At 34.6% G+C, this 18,137-nt stretch overlaps 1 protein-coding gene across 1 annotated transcript; it reads right to left on the reverse strand.

The window, feature by feature from the left end:
* Positions 1 to 8,096: 8,096 nt before the first annotated feature.
* On the reverse strand, positions 8,097 to 15,221 carry LOC109193395 (agamous-like MADS-box protein AGL9 homolog). The gene is made up of 8 exons (XM_019344250.1): positions 14,823 to 15,221; positions 13,147 to 13,225; positions 10,285 to 10,352; positions 9,393 to 9,492; positions 9,250 to 9,291; positions 9,121 to 9,162; positions 8,848 to 8,984; positions 8,097 to 8,430 (listed from the first exon to the last, which is right to left on the reverse strand). Exons 1-8 carry the CDS (start codon positions 15,005 to 15,007, stop codon positions 8,361 to 8,363), a joined length of 723 nt encoding a protein of 240 aa, XP_019199795.1. The 5' UTR covers positions 15,008 to 15,221; the 3' UTR covers positions 8,097 to 8,360.
* Positions 15,222 to 18,137: the final 2,916 nt, after the last annotated feature.

Genomic DNA, 18,137 nt, shown 5'->3' on the forward strand with positions numbered 1-18,137 from the left:
GTTAAGCACAAGACTCACGCATGTTAAGCACAAGCCGCACGCACATTAATCACATAACTAATGCACCTTTTAAGTTTCAACAACTACTCACATTAAGCACAAACCCACGCACGTTAAACACAAAACTCACGCATGTTAAGCACAAAACTCACGCACTGTAAGAACAAAACTCACGCAATTAAGCACAAAACTCACTCACTTAAGTTTTCAACAACAACTCACATTAAGCACAAACCCACACACATTAAGCATAACCCTCACGCACATTAAGCACAAGACTCACGCACTTGAAGTACAAAACTGACGCACGTTAAAACCGCACAGAAAACACTTAAATGCACTGGAACTTAATTTTATACACACACACACACACACACACACACATTACCCGCGCACATGCTTGAACAGATATCAACCACCCACCAAGTACGAATAAAGGCTCAGTTGCAAATCAAGAGAATGCCTAAAAAGGGATAATTCTCGTAGGATAGACTGAGTGTAGAAGTAAGTACAATATGCTAATAACTTTATACTACCATAATGATGAGAAGATGATCGTTGACTCGAAACGACTCAAAAATTGTATATATATCTGATTTTACCCGTAAGGGATAAAATCAGCAATAGCGTGAAAAATCGTCCACGAAGAGTACAAAATATCTGAAGCCACTAGATGATATTACAGGAGATGGACCCCAAATGTCAGTATATAGTAAATCTAATACATTATTACTACTGAACGGGACCCTATCTAATGGAAATCTAGCAGCTTTTCCCAAATGACACGATTTGCAAGACTCCAATGCGGAAGCTTTATTGACCGAAACTGGACAGAATTTCAGGACACGACTTTGGACACTCGCATGTGGATGGCCAAGCCTGCGATGCCACACGTCCGAGGTTGTGCGAGAGGTGAGAAACGCGAAGTGTGACTGCGACACTGGGAGTCTGTATAGGCCACCCAATGTGGGCCCCTTAAGCAGCACTGCCCGAGTTGTGGAATCCTTCACAAAAAAAACAGTTTTTGTGAAATTCAAAAAAGCAATTATTTTCGTTAGTAAATTGCTGTACTGAAAGTAACGGAACTGACAATTTAAGGACAACCAAAACATTACACAATTTTAATGGGTTTGATTTTGATGATACAGATGCGTGACCAACGTGAGTAATTGTCAAACCTGTCCCGTTACCTACGCGCAGAACATCACTGCCCGAATACTCTTCGGATTGATTCAACAAGCTGGAGTCGGGCGTCGCGTGAGCCGAGGCGCCGGTGTCGGGAAACCAGCCGCCGGATCCTCCCGAGACACCATCATCGGCGGTCACCGCGACGTGGGCCTGCGGCTGTGACTGCCCGGTATACCGCTGGTAGCATGTCACGGCCGTATGCCCCTGATTTCGGCAGATTTGGCAGCGTGGGGGGTTGTTCCGGCCACGTCCACGGTTGCCTCCTCGTCCGCGGTTACCATTGCCCCGGCTCTGGCCATTGCCGGAGCTTCGTCCGCCACCATTGTGCCTGCCCCGCCCCGCATAGTTTGCGACTGGAGCATCACCGAAGCCGACGTCGGACCCCGCCGGAAAATCTTCGGAATGAATGAACTCCTGGGCTTGCAAGTGATCGGAAATTTGGGAGATCGTCACTGGAGTCCCAGCCGCTGCAAGAGACGACGCCATCGCCCTGTACTCCGGACGCAGACCCCTAAAAACGAACAAGTTTTGTTCGTCGAGTGAAATAGGTCTGCCGGCCAGCGCTATATTTTCGACCAATAATTGAGCGCGGCCTAGGTATTCGGTGACGGAGCTGTTCCCTTGGCGTAGAGAGTGGAACTGGCCGAGAAGACTCAGGCACCGAGCGCGGGTGGAGCTGCTCAGGGCCGTGGTGATCGATTTCCATACCACTCGGGAAGTGCCATGGCCGACCGCTAAATGCATTACTTCATCGGATAACGATGAGATGAGTAATGACATTATGGACTGGTCCTGTTTTACCCATGCTTTGTATGCAGGGTTCGGAACCAGTGACGGAGTGGTGATGGCGGATGCTGACTCGCCGGAGGCCGGAGCCGCATCAATGACCGGTGGTGGACACGGGATTTCGCCATCCACGTACCCTAAGAGATCCTGACCGCGGAGAAAAGGCAATATTTGCGTTCTCCAAAACAGGAAGTTGCGCATCGTTAGCTTCAGGGAGACGAAGTGATGCGCACCCGACATGGGGTTGGCGGTGGCGGCCGGCACGGCGGAAGGGGCGGTGACTGTTCTTTCTGAAGAGTTCGTGGACATATTTAGTGAGGGACGGAGGGGGTACGGTGGTGGTGGAGGTGAGAATTGGAGAGAGAACGGATCCTGGTCTGCTGATACCAGATGAGAAGATGATCGTTCATTCCACAGTAAGAGGTTACAACTGAAACACTTAATAGTAGAGAGATAATCGTAAACTACTCCTACACAATAGGCTAGTCAAACTGTAATAAACTTATTGACTAATTCTAATACAAAACTAATAACAATAAAGATAATAATAATAACATGGCTTAACAATAATAAGTAACCAAAAGGGTTAAGTAATAATTGCATTTCAATTGTAACGGACGTAACCATGAGTAAAGGGATTACCATAGTAAGATAGTTTCCGAATATATATCATTTAGTAAGATACTAAGAATACTCTCACCATCAAGAAAATAGTATTTGTTTTATAGGAAGAAACACCATCAATATCATCAATCTCATATGTGTCATCAATCTCATCTGTATCATCAATCTCATCTGTATCATCATAATGGTGGGGAGGTAGGAACTTCACTATGTGTGAATGAACCTATACGGGTCCAACAGCTCAATACTGGCCTAATCACCGTCTCGCCCACAAATCAAATGTTTCGAAACTGGACCGCTACCTTAAGTGTGCACACGCCCTAACTGGATTTCAAGTCGGGTAATAGCTCAAGCCCCAAAGTAAACTCATGATGTTTTCTACCAGACTACTTTTTACATATATCCAGGATGTTTTCTACTGGATTTCTTTCATCATATCCTCTCATCGTTTCTTTCAAAAGGACCGAAGTCCAAACAAATCCTCCAAAATAAACATTTTTCCTCACAGCTTTGAAAATAGGGTGGTATAACATTTGATAACCTTTCGTTCCAAAATGAAGTTCACACTTAACAACATAAGCTTGAAATAGGTTATATGTATAGTTTTCTAAAATGGGGATAGTGATAGGTGATTGGAATATAAGTTTTATTTTAAGAAAAGATAGATTGATAAGTATAATCATGTATTTGTAAGGTAAAAAAGAGAATAAGATGAAGGGGGTAAGTTCCTAAAATAGATAGGTGTTTATAAATATGCTTAACTTATATTTTGAGGATAAGGGTGTGTGTGTGTGTGGGTGAGAAAACACACTTGTGCATCCACCCGCACACGTTAATGATTCAAGCATTTCCAAATCATACTCATCGACCAACATTAGACATTTTAAGCCATAGCATAAAATAAAGAATGCACTCATAATGATTTCAACTCATAAATGACATGTTCAACACTTACAACAAATCATGTTTGGACCACACTTAGTAAAATTACTAGATCATGCTTTATTTTGAAAATGAATTTTGTACACATAGCTCATTAACGCTTAGGCTCAATCTGAACAAGCCCCCGAACCTCATAAGTCACCCGGACCCGTGAAACTAGACTGTGACCGGACCCCCAGTAGCTGAACACAAGTGTTATGCTACAAGGCCCTTGGTCGCACGGGTCCAAGCGGCAGAACATTGTCTTCTGCCGCAGAGACCCGCGGCAACCAAGGATGTGGTTGGCAGGGCCCGAAGGCCCGCCACCACATCCTGTCACAAACGTGCGGGGCTAGCCGACGGGCCTCCTAGGCCCGCGCCTAGACCCACACGCCAAAAAGAAGAGTCGATGCAGTAGCCTCATAGACTCGCTCTGCAACCTCTCCAAACGATCAGACTTCATTTCCAGACAACCCAAATAGCTCCAAATCATCCAAGAATAGTATAGTAACAACAAATCAACAATAAAACATCTCTACCACATTATAGACATCAAACACGAAATAAATCAACATTTCTAAGCATCAAACTAATAGATATCATCACAACACATATTTCACAGAACACTTAGGGTAAATAATAAATTTTGGGTATCTATGAATTTTACCTCAAGCCAAACTCTAAATATCAAGCACTCGATCTTAGGCTCACTCCCGAACTAGCCACTTCAATGGAGGACCTGTAGATCAACCAAATTTCCATTCACTTATCCATACTATTATTATTAATAACTAGTAATTCACCCGCGCGATGCACGGGAAAAAAATTATGTTATTATAAATATAAATAAAAAATAGAAAAACTAAAATATTTTAAATTATTTAATATAATAATATTTTTAAGCTTCCATTGGTCAAGTATTTATTATGTTTATAGAATACAAAATTACAATTAAAATTATAATTTTGTATGGTTAATATAACCTTTAATTATGTGCATATTCAAATAAACTTATAGAAAGAATTTACATAATTACATTGATTTATTCTTAATTGTATTTCATCTATATTATAATTTTCACAATACGAATAATAACTAAGATAATTACATTTGGAAAGCAAATTTCAAATTTTGTATGTGTAAATTTAAACTCTAATTGAACATATTTTTTATATGATTATATAATATATAACTATTTTATTTTTCAAAAATATATTTTTTATATGATTATATAATATATAGCTATTTTATTTTTTAAATGTTGTGTTTTTTTTTTTTTTTATAATAAAGGATGTTGTGGCATTAATTGTAACGTTAATTATTTTCCAAACCATATAGCTTTATTATATAAAGGATAGTATTAAACCATATCATACTATTGGTGTACCAATAATTCTCTCTTTTCCAATATTTAACCCATAAATATTATTACCAATAAACCTTATCATTTTAGACCTCATCCATAATCACCCATCACCATTAAGTCATTGACCCATCATCATTCCATAAATCATCATATTAGCTCCATCATAACCACAATAATTATATCCCATCATCTCATCATTATTTAACTCCTTCATTATCATCAATAGCCTTAATCAACCTCATTAAACCCTAATCACCATCATTAGCTTTAATAATTATCCTATTCAAGACATCATCATCATATTATTATTATCTTAATCATTGACCACCATCTTTAGCCACTAATTACCAATATTATCACTAATCATTATTATTAACCAAAGCCAACATTAACACTAATTAAGTTTCATTAATCCTCCCTTAATCATCATAATACTATACTCACTTCATCATCACCCCCACCCATGTAACTCATAATCACCATCAACAACATCCATAACATCCATATCATTAATATAAGCTTTATCAACATATGCTAGCACCTTACCTACAATTTCCAAACTACGCCCCCCATTGCCACACCGTCGGGAGCATCACCATAGGAACAACGCCGGAGAGAGAGAGAGCCCGTCCGCACTGCCACTGCCCGCCAGAGCCCGTCGTTCGCCGCTGCTACGCTAGAGAAGGGCTCGCCGACCTGATGCGAATGGAGAAATTGCGGATTAGTACACTCAGGTAGATCACGAGAGTAACACCTGGTACTTTAGTGCAATTCCTCCATTCTCAAGGGATATAACTACATTTCTACCTTAGTTTAGCTCAAGATAGACATTAGACCCGATCTATATCGTTTACCTTTGTTGCATCTTCTATATCTCTTTTCATTTGTTGCTTTTAGTTTAGATTTATTTAGTTTCGTCACTTTAACGTCGTTATGATTGAACTAGCTTCACAAGAATCAACAGAGTTAGTGCTTAGTACCCCATTCCTTGTGGATGGATAACCTCGAAATACTTCGGGTATTTGTTTTTCGGTTTGTATTGCAACCACCCTGCTAAAGTCATTCACAATAGTAATAAAATATTGGAGACCATACAGAATTTTGATATAGTATGACCCCCACCCTCCCATTATTCTCCTTTTTTCTCTTGTTTTGTTACGCCCTATTCCTACACACTCATAGACATTACATACTATTTCATTTACTTTTTTTATAATTAATAATTTCAACTTTATGATTATAATTTTTAATTTTGATTTTTTTAAAAAAATAAATTTAAATAATGAAATAAAATAATTTTTAATTTTATAAAATATAATATTATCAATTTAATTCAAGCAATTAACACCATATTAAAATTTTCGTCCGAAATCGTCTACGAAATAAAATAGGCCTATGTCATAGGTTCAAATCTCATTAATTATGAGTATTTCTATGGCTTTGTCATGCATTCAAATAAAGGACTATGATTGAGGGACCAAACGAGCTTAGAGGGCCTATGCATGGAATCATTGACATTAGAGTTTGGTGAGGCAAGTTCTCGAGGGTCGTCTTCAGGAGCATTTGGCGCGAACAAAATTATGCGGCTGATTGGCTCGCCAGCATTAGTACCCATCAATCTAGAGCCTGGAAAGAGCACAACTTTCCCCCTCCGGGTTTGATGGATATTATTGAGGATGATGTGTTGGGTATCCATGTTTTGCGTCAAGTGGCATCAGCTATGTAGGTCGTCTTCAGCATGGGGTTCCACCTCCTTTGTAATAAAAAATAATAATAATAATAAAGGACTATAATGTCACCAATTGTTTTATGCTTTTTTTTAATATATATTGATTACCGAGTGTAATTGTTTCTTTTTCTTTTTTACCCCTTCTATTTCGTTTTCACGGTTTAGGGAAAAAGAAAATGCATGTTATTTTTTTCTTTTTTACATTTTCATTGATTCCGGCCTGGAAATGAACTATAATTATTATTATATTTAAAAAAAAAAAAAACATGTTTCATATTTGAAATTGAAACTCTAAACAGGATATTGTTTATTAAATTTTCAAATTTGTTAAAAACTTGCAATTTTTAGACAGGTAATTTTATCACGAAATTTACTGTACAATATTTTACAAAATTTTAAATGTTCCTAATTGCTTTTAAAATTAAAATGTTCATTAATTTTTTTTATTTATCACTCTATGTTTTTTTTAAAAAAAATAAATAAAATTCCTTCTTACAATTTTGTCCTTAAAAAATCAAAAGCAAGAAATTAAAACAAAAAATAAGAGGCCAACACTTAAATCAAAAATACCTTGTACGCAATGGTAAGCACATAATTTACTAGTATCAGAGCTACTATACCTATTGAGGCAGTAGCAAGCGCTTGATTTTAACAAAAATGTAGTAGGTTGAATGAGTTTGAAGATTAGAATTTTTTGATGGATCTATGGAAAAATGTAATGGGCTTGTGATTTATAGATTTGGGGCTGATGGGTATGCTCAAGATTTTAAAGGGTGTCTGAATTTGGGATTTGTTTGGCAAAGATCATTATTGCATGGACTATGGTGCACATAATTGTGTGGATCATAAATAAAAAGTACATTTTTAATATACTAAGTGTACATTATTTATGTACATAAAGTACATTTTTAATATACTAAAAATACATTATTTTATATAATATATTTTCATAATTTGTGAACTCTATATTTAGATAATTTTGAAATCGTGTCCACCTTGCAGTTCCACAGCATAATTTGCCTTGGTTTGGAGTGTAAGCTTTCATAGTATCTAAAATTATAGAAGTTGATATATGGACTTAGCCGCCGCCGATGAACAGAGACGCTATGCCATCTGCAAAAGCTCAGTAAATTTTATGATAGAGAATTTAATTTGTTGAGTTATCATAATAAAACTATGAACACAAGTTTACCATAATATACCTTATGATCAAACTAGTCATATAAATTTTCTAACTTTATATTAATTCTCTATTTTAGTTTTCTATTCATTCCTTTCCTGCAAGTGGTATTATTAGTCACCCATACGACCCTATTTAAATTGTAACAACTGGCAAGGATGCTGAACTTGAAATAGGCGTTTAAACACTTTTAAATTGGCCTTAATTTACCTCGTACTTCCTAAGTTATTAGGATTATAAGATGGACTTTCTCAGTCTCCCATAAATCAAAGTAAAATACATCTAAATTACAAGTAAAAATCTGCAAATATCTCACATGCATGCATCCAAAATGTCAAATCTTGAAACAGAGAGAAACAAAGATATGTTCACTCTGATCTACATACAAGCTGAAGCTGCAGAGCTAAAGGAGTTGAGTCTGCAGAGGAACAAATTAAAGACACTCGAATTTAATGATCTTATGACAGTCTTATACATGGGTACAAAACGATGAAAACATGTCTTTTTTATGATCAAGCATACAAAAGAGTGAGATTTTCAGAACCTTCTGCTCAACATGAAAGCTTTCATGGCAACCACCCAGGCATGTAGTTATTCACACTCGGACCTGCTACTGTTATTGGATCAGTTGGGTACCTGAATATCACCACAACAACTCATTACCCAAAAAAAAAAAAAAAACATTTTTACTAGTCATCCTAGGTAGTACTAGGTTTAGACCCTGTTTGATAAAATGACTCTTAGCTGATAGCTGTCAGAGGATATGACTAGTTGATAACATTAACTGATTTTAGAAAGGTGTTTGGTAAATTAATTGTTAACTGATAGCTGTTTGATATAATATTTTACCTTTCTCAAAAAGCTAATTGAAAAAGTTGTTTTGAGTAGCTTTTTGAATTTTAGCATTTTGGAGTTACAAAAAGCTAATTAACCAAACACTTATATTGATTTTTTAGCTAAGTCAAACAGCTAATAGTGATTAAATAAGCTAAAATTGACTGATAAGCTAAATATTTTACCGAACAGTGCCTTAATATATGTGGGGTGACTTACCCAATCTGTAATGTGGGCTCACATTCCAGAGGATGAAAGAAGACATCACCCTGAGAATGATGAGCTGTCTGACGGCCATATCCCATGTCTTGTGCGTTTGGATTCCAGTGCAGATTTAGTTGGTTTCCTTCCATCAACTGCAAAACATGAAGAACTACAATGTTTAATGTTTTGTTTTCCTTAGAATGTTCTTCAAGGAAATTGCTGTCTTAGCTTCATTATTGTGGCTATAATGTTTTCTGAAATGTAAAGAATAGCCATTAGAGTACATACCCTTTGTTTCAAACTCTTGTTTGCTTCATTTAGTGCATGCTCCTGTAGACAAAGTACTTTATAAGTCTATTTATATGAACAAAATACCCATCCCATATGAATATAATCTGAATGCTCCTCTGAATGTACCTTTCTCTGCAAATCTGTGAGTTGATCTAACATCATTTGAGTCTGCAATATGGAAACAGATAACTTGCAATACTCAAATGAACTTATGAATAAACTCTTGCATGCATGCATATATATATATATGGTTAGGAGAAATTATGTACCCTTGTTGATCTGATCTGCTTCAGAGACATATCAAGCTGCCTCTCCAGAGATTCAAGTTCCTTGCTATTCAACGGGCCGAGATCTTCGCCTAGAAGATTCCTAGTATCACAACACAAAAGACACGTTAGTACGTTAGGATCAAGGGCTTACCACATACGCCAAAAGTTATAGCTAGTAGTGAATGCTTAGAGTTAATACTCAAAATAGTCCTGTACTATAATGGTTTTTTTTTTCGATTTCGTCCCAAACGACTTTAGTGATCTACTATAGTCCCAGATTTTTGTATTTTTGCTCAATTTAGTCATCTGTTTGTTATTCCGTCAAATTAGTGTTAAATAAAGGGACAATTAGTAATCTCAATATTGACATTTCTTTACTCTTAGCCCTGCGAAGTGTGAAATCTCTCTTTCTTTTACAAATTACTCCGGGAGGGATTTCGCACTTCGCATGTCTAGGAGTAAAGAGTACCAATATTGAAATTACTGAATTGTCCCTCAATTTAACACCAAATGAACGGAATAACAAACAGAAGACTAAATTAAGAAAAAAACACAAAAGTCTGGGACTACATTAGGTCACCAAAGTCGTTTAAGACAAAATTGAAAAAAACCATTATAGTCGAGGACCATTTTAGGTATTAACTCCGAATGCCTACCTTTATTTCTTTTGGTCACGGGTAACTGTTATTGCTTGGACTCAAGCACATGACTGGACTCTGATACCACTTGTTAGGATCAAACGCTTACTACTTACACTAACAGTTATAGCTTAGTGGTAAGCATTTGGGCAATTCTCGGTTACCCGGTGCATATCTGATCTTCAAATAGTAACTGTGGGTTTCTCTCATCACTCAAAAGAAATGTGAAGACTATCTCGTATTAGCATTGATACCTTTGTGATCTCTGCAACGCTTCATATCGCGCTTTCAGCTTCAGATACTCCTGCTGACTACTTATCTCCTGCAACCATAAGCAGAGATATATATGAAGTCTGTTAAAGTGTGTTCATGATGAATAGAATCAAGATCAAATGACAAACCTTCAGACAAGATATATAAATATGAAACTTTTGTCCACTGCCCACATTAACTTTTAATTTCTCACTTACAATTTTCCACATAACAAGGAACAGATTAAAATACTAAGAAGAACCAACCCTATTAGGAGTACTAGGAATCAGACTTCACATGATCACATCCAACAAGCTAAGCTCTCCATGCATGCATGCATCTCAAGTGGTTATAAACGTTTCATATCATACACGTAAGCTCCATTATGTTCATTCTTTATTAGAATTAATTAATTTATATAAATGTTTAACAATTAACAATGATTAATATATGATATACTGCAACTCGAACGACATATACTCTCAGTGGAAATTTACCCCCGGCCTGAACACATACTAAGAGAAACTCAAATCTTGCTAACAAGACAAAGCATTCATCAAATGATAAAATTAAGATTAAAACTGTTTTGTGTATATAATATTTGTATTGCGTATTATTAGTCAAAACTAACTTAAATTAGAAAATGTTATTGGTGTTTTATTTTGTTAATTTCCTAGTCTTGGAAGGTGCTAAAAATTGTCAAATAGCATATATGTTTTTCTATTCCTACAATTTTGACGGGTATTTTGGGCATAACTCTTTCTACAAAGATCCGATTGAGTTGATTAAGGAGGCATTGGAAATGTAACTCATGTTGCTACATCTTTTTATAAGAAACCATTCTTGCACTCGAATGGTAAGATGCTTAAAAATAGAGTCGAAATTAGACCCGAGAATCTGCTTAGTTTCCTTAGCTTTTGTCTCTTTTGATTATTGGGAAGTTTTTAGTAGTCAAGCATACAAGGAAATAGATAGTTAGGGTTTCATACATCCTCATAGGTATTTTGAGAAGCACAAGGGACACAAAACTATCATCTTGACAAGGTATTAAGCTCAATTAAAGACTTTTCTAAGCACTGCAACAAAGAGTACAATCTAACATTGAGGAAATTAGTTATTAGTCTTTTAAAAAGGAATTGCATAAGAAGGCAAGAGGGTTCTTGCATTGTAACATAAGATAGTCGTATTCTCAACTTTCAAGGCTTTACATAAAGAGTAGTGACATGTGTTCAGATTTTGTATTTGTCTGTATAAGTTTTTTGTGTTTTAGGTAATTAAAAAGCATGTCAAGTAGCTCAATGGCATCTCTGTGACCCTCCCAATTGAGATGTCACAGAATAATTTGTGCATATGTACTATAGTCCTCAGTGCAACCTATTGTTGGGACTAAAATTTATTAATCCACCATTATACATCAAAGTACGAGTTTGTTTAAAAAATGACAACATCAATCACAAATCAATGTATACAACTTAAAAAATCTAGGATTATGTATATAATCTGATTCCAAACATCCTTTCACCTAAAATGCTATATTACAATGACAAACAATAATACTAGACCAAGAAATTTTCAATTTTGTGTGTGTGGCTGGGGGATGGGGGCATAACTAGAGTTTGCTGAATAGGAGTGTGTTTGGCTCTTACTTCACTTTAAAAGTTCTTAATATTTTAACTCTTATTTAATTTATATTGAACATAAAGGCAATATTTGGTAAAATAGTTAGTCTAGTCAATTTTGGCTTATTTGATCACTATTAGCTGTTTGACTTGGTTAAACAATAAATGAGTGTTTGATTAATTAGCTTGTTGTAACAACTTATTGCTCCAAAATGCTAAAATTAAAAAAAAAAAAAAAACTGCTCAAAGTAGCACTTTCGATAAGCTTTTTGAGAAAGTCATTTTGTATGTATTCAACTATCAACTAACAGTTATTTTCAAAAAACAAATTAACAGTTAATTTACCAAACACTTTTCTACAATCAGCTAATACTATAAACTAGTCAAACTCACTAACCCAATCAGCTAGCAACCATTTACCAAACACCCCTAAATTCTAAAAAAAATCTTGAACTAAAGTCATCATGCTATATGTGTGTCAAAAAAAAAAAAAAGAATTATAATGGATACAAACAAGAGTTAATTGTCCATAAAATGAAATTAATTTTACTTGATTTTTTTTTCCAATTATGGGCATGACAAATTATAATATACATAGAAAATGTATTTTTTTGTCCAACCACAAGGTTTTTCTAGATCATTCAACTATGACCGCACACAAAAACATAGAAAGCTTATTTGGTTGTTTAAAATCCTCTTTTGCACACAACCATTAGTTGTTTAATGAACTACAAATTCTTCCAAAAGGTTGAACCCCAACCCTAATGGCCCCACACTCCGACCCGACAGAGTATTTAGTTGTTTAATGAATTACAAATGTTTTACACAATTAATTTACTTAATTATATCACTATAGTTTCCCATGATATTTATATTACTTTTAATTACTTAGTTGGATACATAGTATAGTACAGTATATAAATATTTACATGCTACTTAAATTAATATATATTATTTTTTGAAAACAATTAATATATATTATTAAACCCGTATTAATTACACAACTATATATACATACCATGCCCACTAAATTTTTATAATAAACTTGCACATTTTTTCCTCAAATGCTTTCAATAATTTTAAGTGTTAATTTTTCAATTGAAAATTAATAAACAATAATCTTATAAGTAAAACACTTCTCTTTTTTTTTTTTTTTTTGAATGCAGTAAAACACTTATCTTATTACCCATAAAAATCAAAATAAAGTATTAAAGGGAATTGTAGAAATAGTTGGGAAATACATACCAAAGCGTCCCTTGTGGATATATTTGTCTCTGGTGCTCCATAGTTGCACTTCTGGTACCTCTCTAATGTCTTGAGCATGCTGGAGAAATATGAGATATTAATATGTTTATATTTTTATCAAATCTTAAGGAATATACAACACACAAAAAAAAAAAAAAAAAAAAAAAAAGAAACAAACAAACAAAAAAACAAAAACAAAAAACAAAAATCAAAAAACTAAAACAAAAACAATTGATCCCATCATGTTAATTCTTTCTAAATCTAATACATATGTGTGTGTTTCGGAGGAACCTGAAGACTCATCAAATAACTGGATATTATGCTGCCTGTGATTTGAAAAACTAAAATGAAACCATCAGATTAGACTACATCAATCAATTGGATCTATAATCCATTTAATTGATATGGGGAAAAAGAACAAGAAAGAGAAAGACAAAGAGAGAGATTCTATTTTCTTGAGAGTACCATGGATCCTAATTATTTGTACCCAAAAAAAAAAAAAAAAACCAAAAAAAAACCAAAAAAAAACAAAAACAAAAACCTAGAATGAGATACAGATTACTGCATACTTCAAACCAGCCTCCAAATCCCTAATTTTAGACAAATTCATAACTGACTGCATATAATGCTACAAATTACAGCAGCCTGGGAAAAAATTATCATCTCAAATGGAGCTAAGAAAGGGGGAATTTTTAAGATTTTGAGTGGTAGATTAACTAAAAAGTGAACAACTTTTTGATCTTGAAGACACAGTTCCATTAAAAAATCAGAAATTTAGGGTTTCAGAGAGTTGAAATCTAAACCCTAGCTAACAGTGGGGTCCTGATCCCACCCAAACCTAAATCAATTTACCCAACAGTGAGCCATCAAAACAACAGAATACTAAATTAATTGAAGAAATTAGTGAATAAACATTGAAAAAGATGAAGAAAAAAGAAAGCTTTACCAAAGATCAGCTTCAAGATCAAAGCTTTATCACAGTACAGTAGGAGAAATGCTTCTTTTACTTGAGAACATGGGAAAAAGTATAGATTAAAGAAAAAAAATAGAGAGTGAAGAAGAAACATGGATACATAATGCAAAGCATTTGATAAGACCATTTTTAGTGCAAAGCAAAACAAATAATAGTCCAGAAGCTTCAAAAAACACTAATGAAAATAGTGCTTTAGTGAAGTATCAAAGTAGAAAGAGTAGAAAAGATGAAGACTTGGGAGAAAAAAAGGAAAAACAAGAGTACATCACAAGAAGAAAGAAGCTCATCATAAATATAGATTAGTTTTATTTTATTATATTTTTTGCTTGTTATCTTCTTTTCATGGTTTCCTCTTGCAGATCTAACAAACCTTCAAGCACAAAGTCCTATAAACACAAAAACAATCACAAAAATGGCAAATCTACTATCTACTTCACCAAAAAAGATAATACTTTCCCCTTACAATTCTTACTTAGTTTACAATCCTTAGCCATTCGGATCTCTAACCAAGCACCCCAAAATACAGAATCTAGAGATAGAAAGAGAGGGGGATATGAATTCAAAAAAACAAACTTATAATATCAAACAAGCTAAAGAAATAAAAGAAAAACACCATTTCAAGAAAAGGGCATCCTTTATTTCCCAAAAGATGAAATCTTTATTAATGAATTAATAGCTTTTTGTTTCATGTTTGTGTATATACCTAGAGCTACTGCAGAACTCGTACAGCTTTCCCCTATTGGAGAAGATGATCAGAGCAACCTCAGCATCGCAAAGAACAGAGAGTTCATATGCTTTTTTCAGCAGCCCATTCCTTCGCTTAGCAAAGGTGACTTGCCTATTGATCTTGTTCTCTATTCTCTTCAGCTCAACCCTACCCCTTCCCATTCTCTCTTTCTAAGTTTCTGTTTTTTTCTCTCAGCTCACACCTTTTATTCTCCACCAATCCTTATATGTATCGTCTACATATATACACACACACATGCAGGAATAGATACACTTCCAATATGTATTTATAGCGTCAGATACATTTTGTTGCATAAGGGTTCTCCCTGTGTTGTTCTTCTTTTTCTTTCTGATTTGTGGATTATTTTTTTTTTTTCTAAGACAAGTGGTGAGAGGAATGATTAGGTGGAGGAAAGGTGTTTGGTAAGGTTGTGGGGCCGGTGGAAATTTTACTATAAAAGGTAAATCGGACGGTGGAGAAGTGAGGGGGATGAACGCCGGATGTGATGGTGAGCAGAAGAGTGGAAGTGTTGATGGAAGCTAAGAGGAAACCTTAAATCCACTAAGGTAAATGAGTGTATAGGGGCACGTGTCAGGAAAAATAGCTCCCTAAACACTATTTAAAAAAAAAAAAAAATTACTGCCCCATAAGTGTTAAGGATATTTTCTTTTGAAAACCAAGTGTTAAGGATACTAAGTACTAATGCGGGTTAAGTAACTTAATGGGTAGCTCAAGTGGCAAATGAACTTTTTTTAATTTGTGAGGAAAAATTTTAAGATAATCTAAGTTTCATTCTCACACGTAACAATTTACCTTCTGAACTGTTAAACGAACAGAAAAAGAACCACACCACTTTGTAGTTTACACTTAAAAAAAAAAAAAAAAAAAGCAAACTAATTACGGGATGACAATTTTACCTTATTTATAGAAGTTTGATTTCTTGTCTTTATAGGAAATAAGGAGAATTAGGGTTAAGGGCGGAGAATATGTTTTCCTACCTAATTACAACTCATTATATAATAATAAATGTGTAACTTTATTTTCTTATATTTACATAGTAGTCAACCTTCACTAATTGTCTTACCATTATGTTAAAAAATGTAAAACTAGTAGTAAATATATAATTTTATTTCCTTGTATTTACGTAACAACCAATGCCACGTTTCAATAGCATAATATTGAACTCGACTCACCAAGTCTCAACCCAATTTTTTTGAACGGAAAAAAATCTTCCACCTACCTTAGCTTGAATCAATCGTTATACCATGAACCCTGGTCCTTACGATGTCGCTTTGAACTTTAATTTTAACAGCGACCGTTTGTTGCTCAGTTCGCGTTACAAAAGTTTTTTTTAAAAAAAAATTGTAAAGCATGTGTATGTATCTCGTGTTATGCGTTTCTGTACATCATGTTATACAATTCTGTACATTACGCGTAAGGATTCTGTACCTGAAATTGATTAGTAGTTGTATAACACAAAACATATTGTGTATCTTATTTTACGAATTTATGTCTTGTATTATAATAGTATGTGTCTATAGGACATAAATTATTAATATAAATAAGATCTGAGAATAAGTAAAATAGAAAACAATGTGTATATATCTCGTGTTACGTGTTTGTGTACATCATGTTATGCAATTCTGTACATTAAACGTAATGATTCTGTACCTGAAATTGATTAGTAGTTGTATAACACAAAACATATTGTGTGTATTATTTTACGAATTTATGTCTTCTATTATAAAATTATGTGCCTATAGGATGGATAGTTATGCTGTGGGCTCGTGCCCAGTGTGCTTCATGGGCACGGATAACGGTGCCGTCAGGCACCGTTATCTTCCCTTTTTTATTTTTTATTTTTTTAATTTAATTTCAGACCGCTTCGTTATAGGAGCATATATTCACAGCTTTGTGTTCATAATTCCATAACTGTACATTCATAATTCCATAACTGTACATTCATAATTCTATAACTGTACATTCATAATTCCGTAACTGTACGTTCATAATTCAATAACTGTAAATTCATAATTTTCGAAGCTCTATGTTCATAATTGTAAGTTCATAATGTCAGAGTTCTATGTTCATAATTTCATAACTGTACATTCATAATTCCATAACTGTACATTCATAATTCCATAACTGTACATTCATAATTCCATACTGTATATTCATAATTCCATACCGAACATTCATAATTTTTGAAGCTCTATGTTCATAATTGTAAGTTCATAATTCCATAACTATACATTCATAATTCTATAACTGTACATTCATAATGTCATAACTGTATATTCATAATTTCATAACAAATATGCTGTTAACGCCGTTAATGGCGTTTCGAACAATTTTTTTTTTTAGTTAAAACAGCGTCGTTTTCACGGAAAACGACGCCGTTTTAGCGTCGTGCGCACCTTGCGCATAGCATAATTTGCCCTATAGGATAGAGCCGTCAAAATGGGCTTAGCCCGCCGGGCTTTCCCGCCCCGCCCGTCAAAAGGGCGGGGTGGGCTTATGTTTTTGAAGCCCGTTTTAAAAACGGGTTTTTTTTGCCCGCCCCGCCTAGCCCGCGAGCTCCCGCTTTTTTTTTTTTTTTTTTTTTTTTTTTTTAGTTATATATATATATATATATATATATATATATATATATATATATATAAAATGTATAATATAATAATATAAATAATAGTATCGGTTATTCGGTGACCGCGATTATTACACCTTCATAACCGAATAGTTGAATAACTGATTTTTTTTTTGTTTTATAACCGTTAATCGAAATTATCCGTCGGTTCGGTTATCAGTTATCGGTTTTCCGGTAATTATACTTACCTCTATTGGTGTCATTGTTGTCATGTTGTGATGAGCGAATTTATGTTATTTTCTTATGAATAAGTATTTTAAGTAGATAGCAATTAAGTTATTAACATAGTCACATTAGAGTTTAGATTTTAGGGACACTTCACACATGATTAAAAAAAAAAAAAAAAGGCGGGCTTTGGCGGGGGCCCGCGGGCCTAAGGCAGGGCAGGGCGGGCTGCCCCTACCTAGGCCCGCATTCTTGGCGGGCTTTTTAGCCCGCCCCGCCAGCCCGCATTGACAGCTCTACTATAGGATATAAATTATTTACATAAATCAGATTTGAGAATAAGTAAAAATATCAAACATATGTATGTATCTCGTGTTATGCGTTTCTGTACCTCACGTTACACAATTCTGTACATTAATCGTAAGGATTATATACCTAAAACAAATTAAAATTTGTGTTTAAACATGATAAACGGGAAG

This window comes from Ipomoea nil, unplaced genomic scaffold (assembly GCF_001879475.1).
Source record: "Ipomoea nil cultivar Tokyo-kokei standard unplaced genomic scaffold, Asagao_1.1 scaffold1875, whole genome shotgun sequence".
Lineage (NCBI taxonomy): Eukaryota > Viridiplantae > Streptophyta > Magnoliopsida > Solanales > Convolvulaceae > Ipomoea > Ipomoea nil.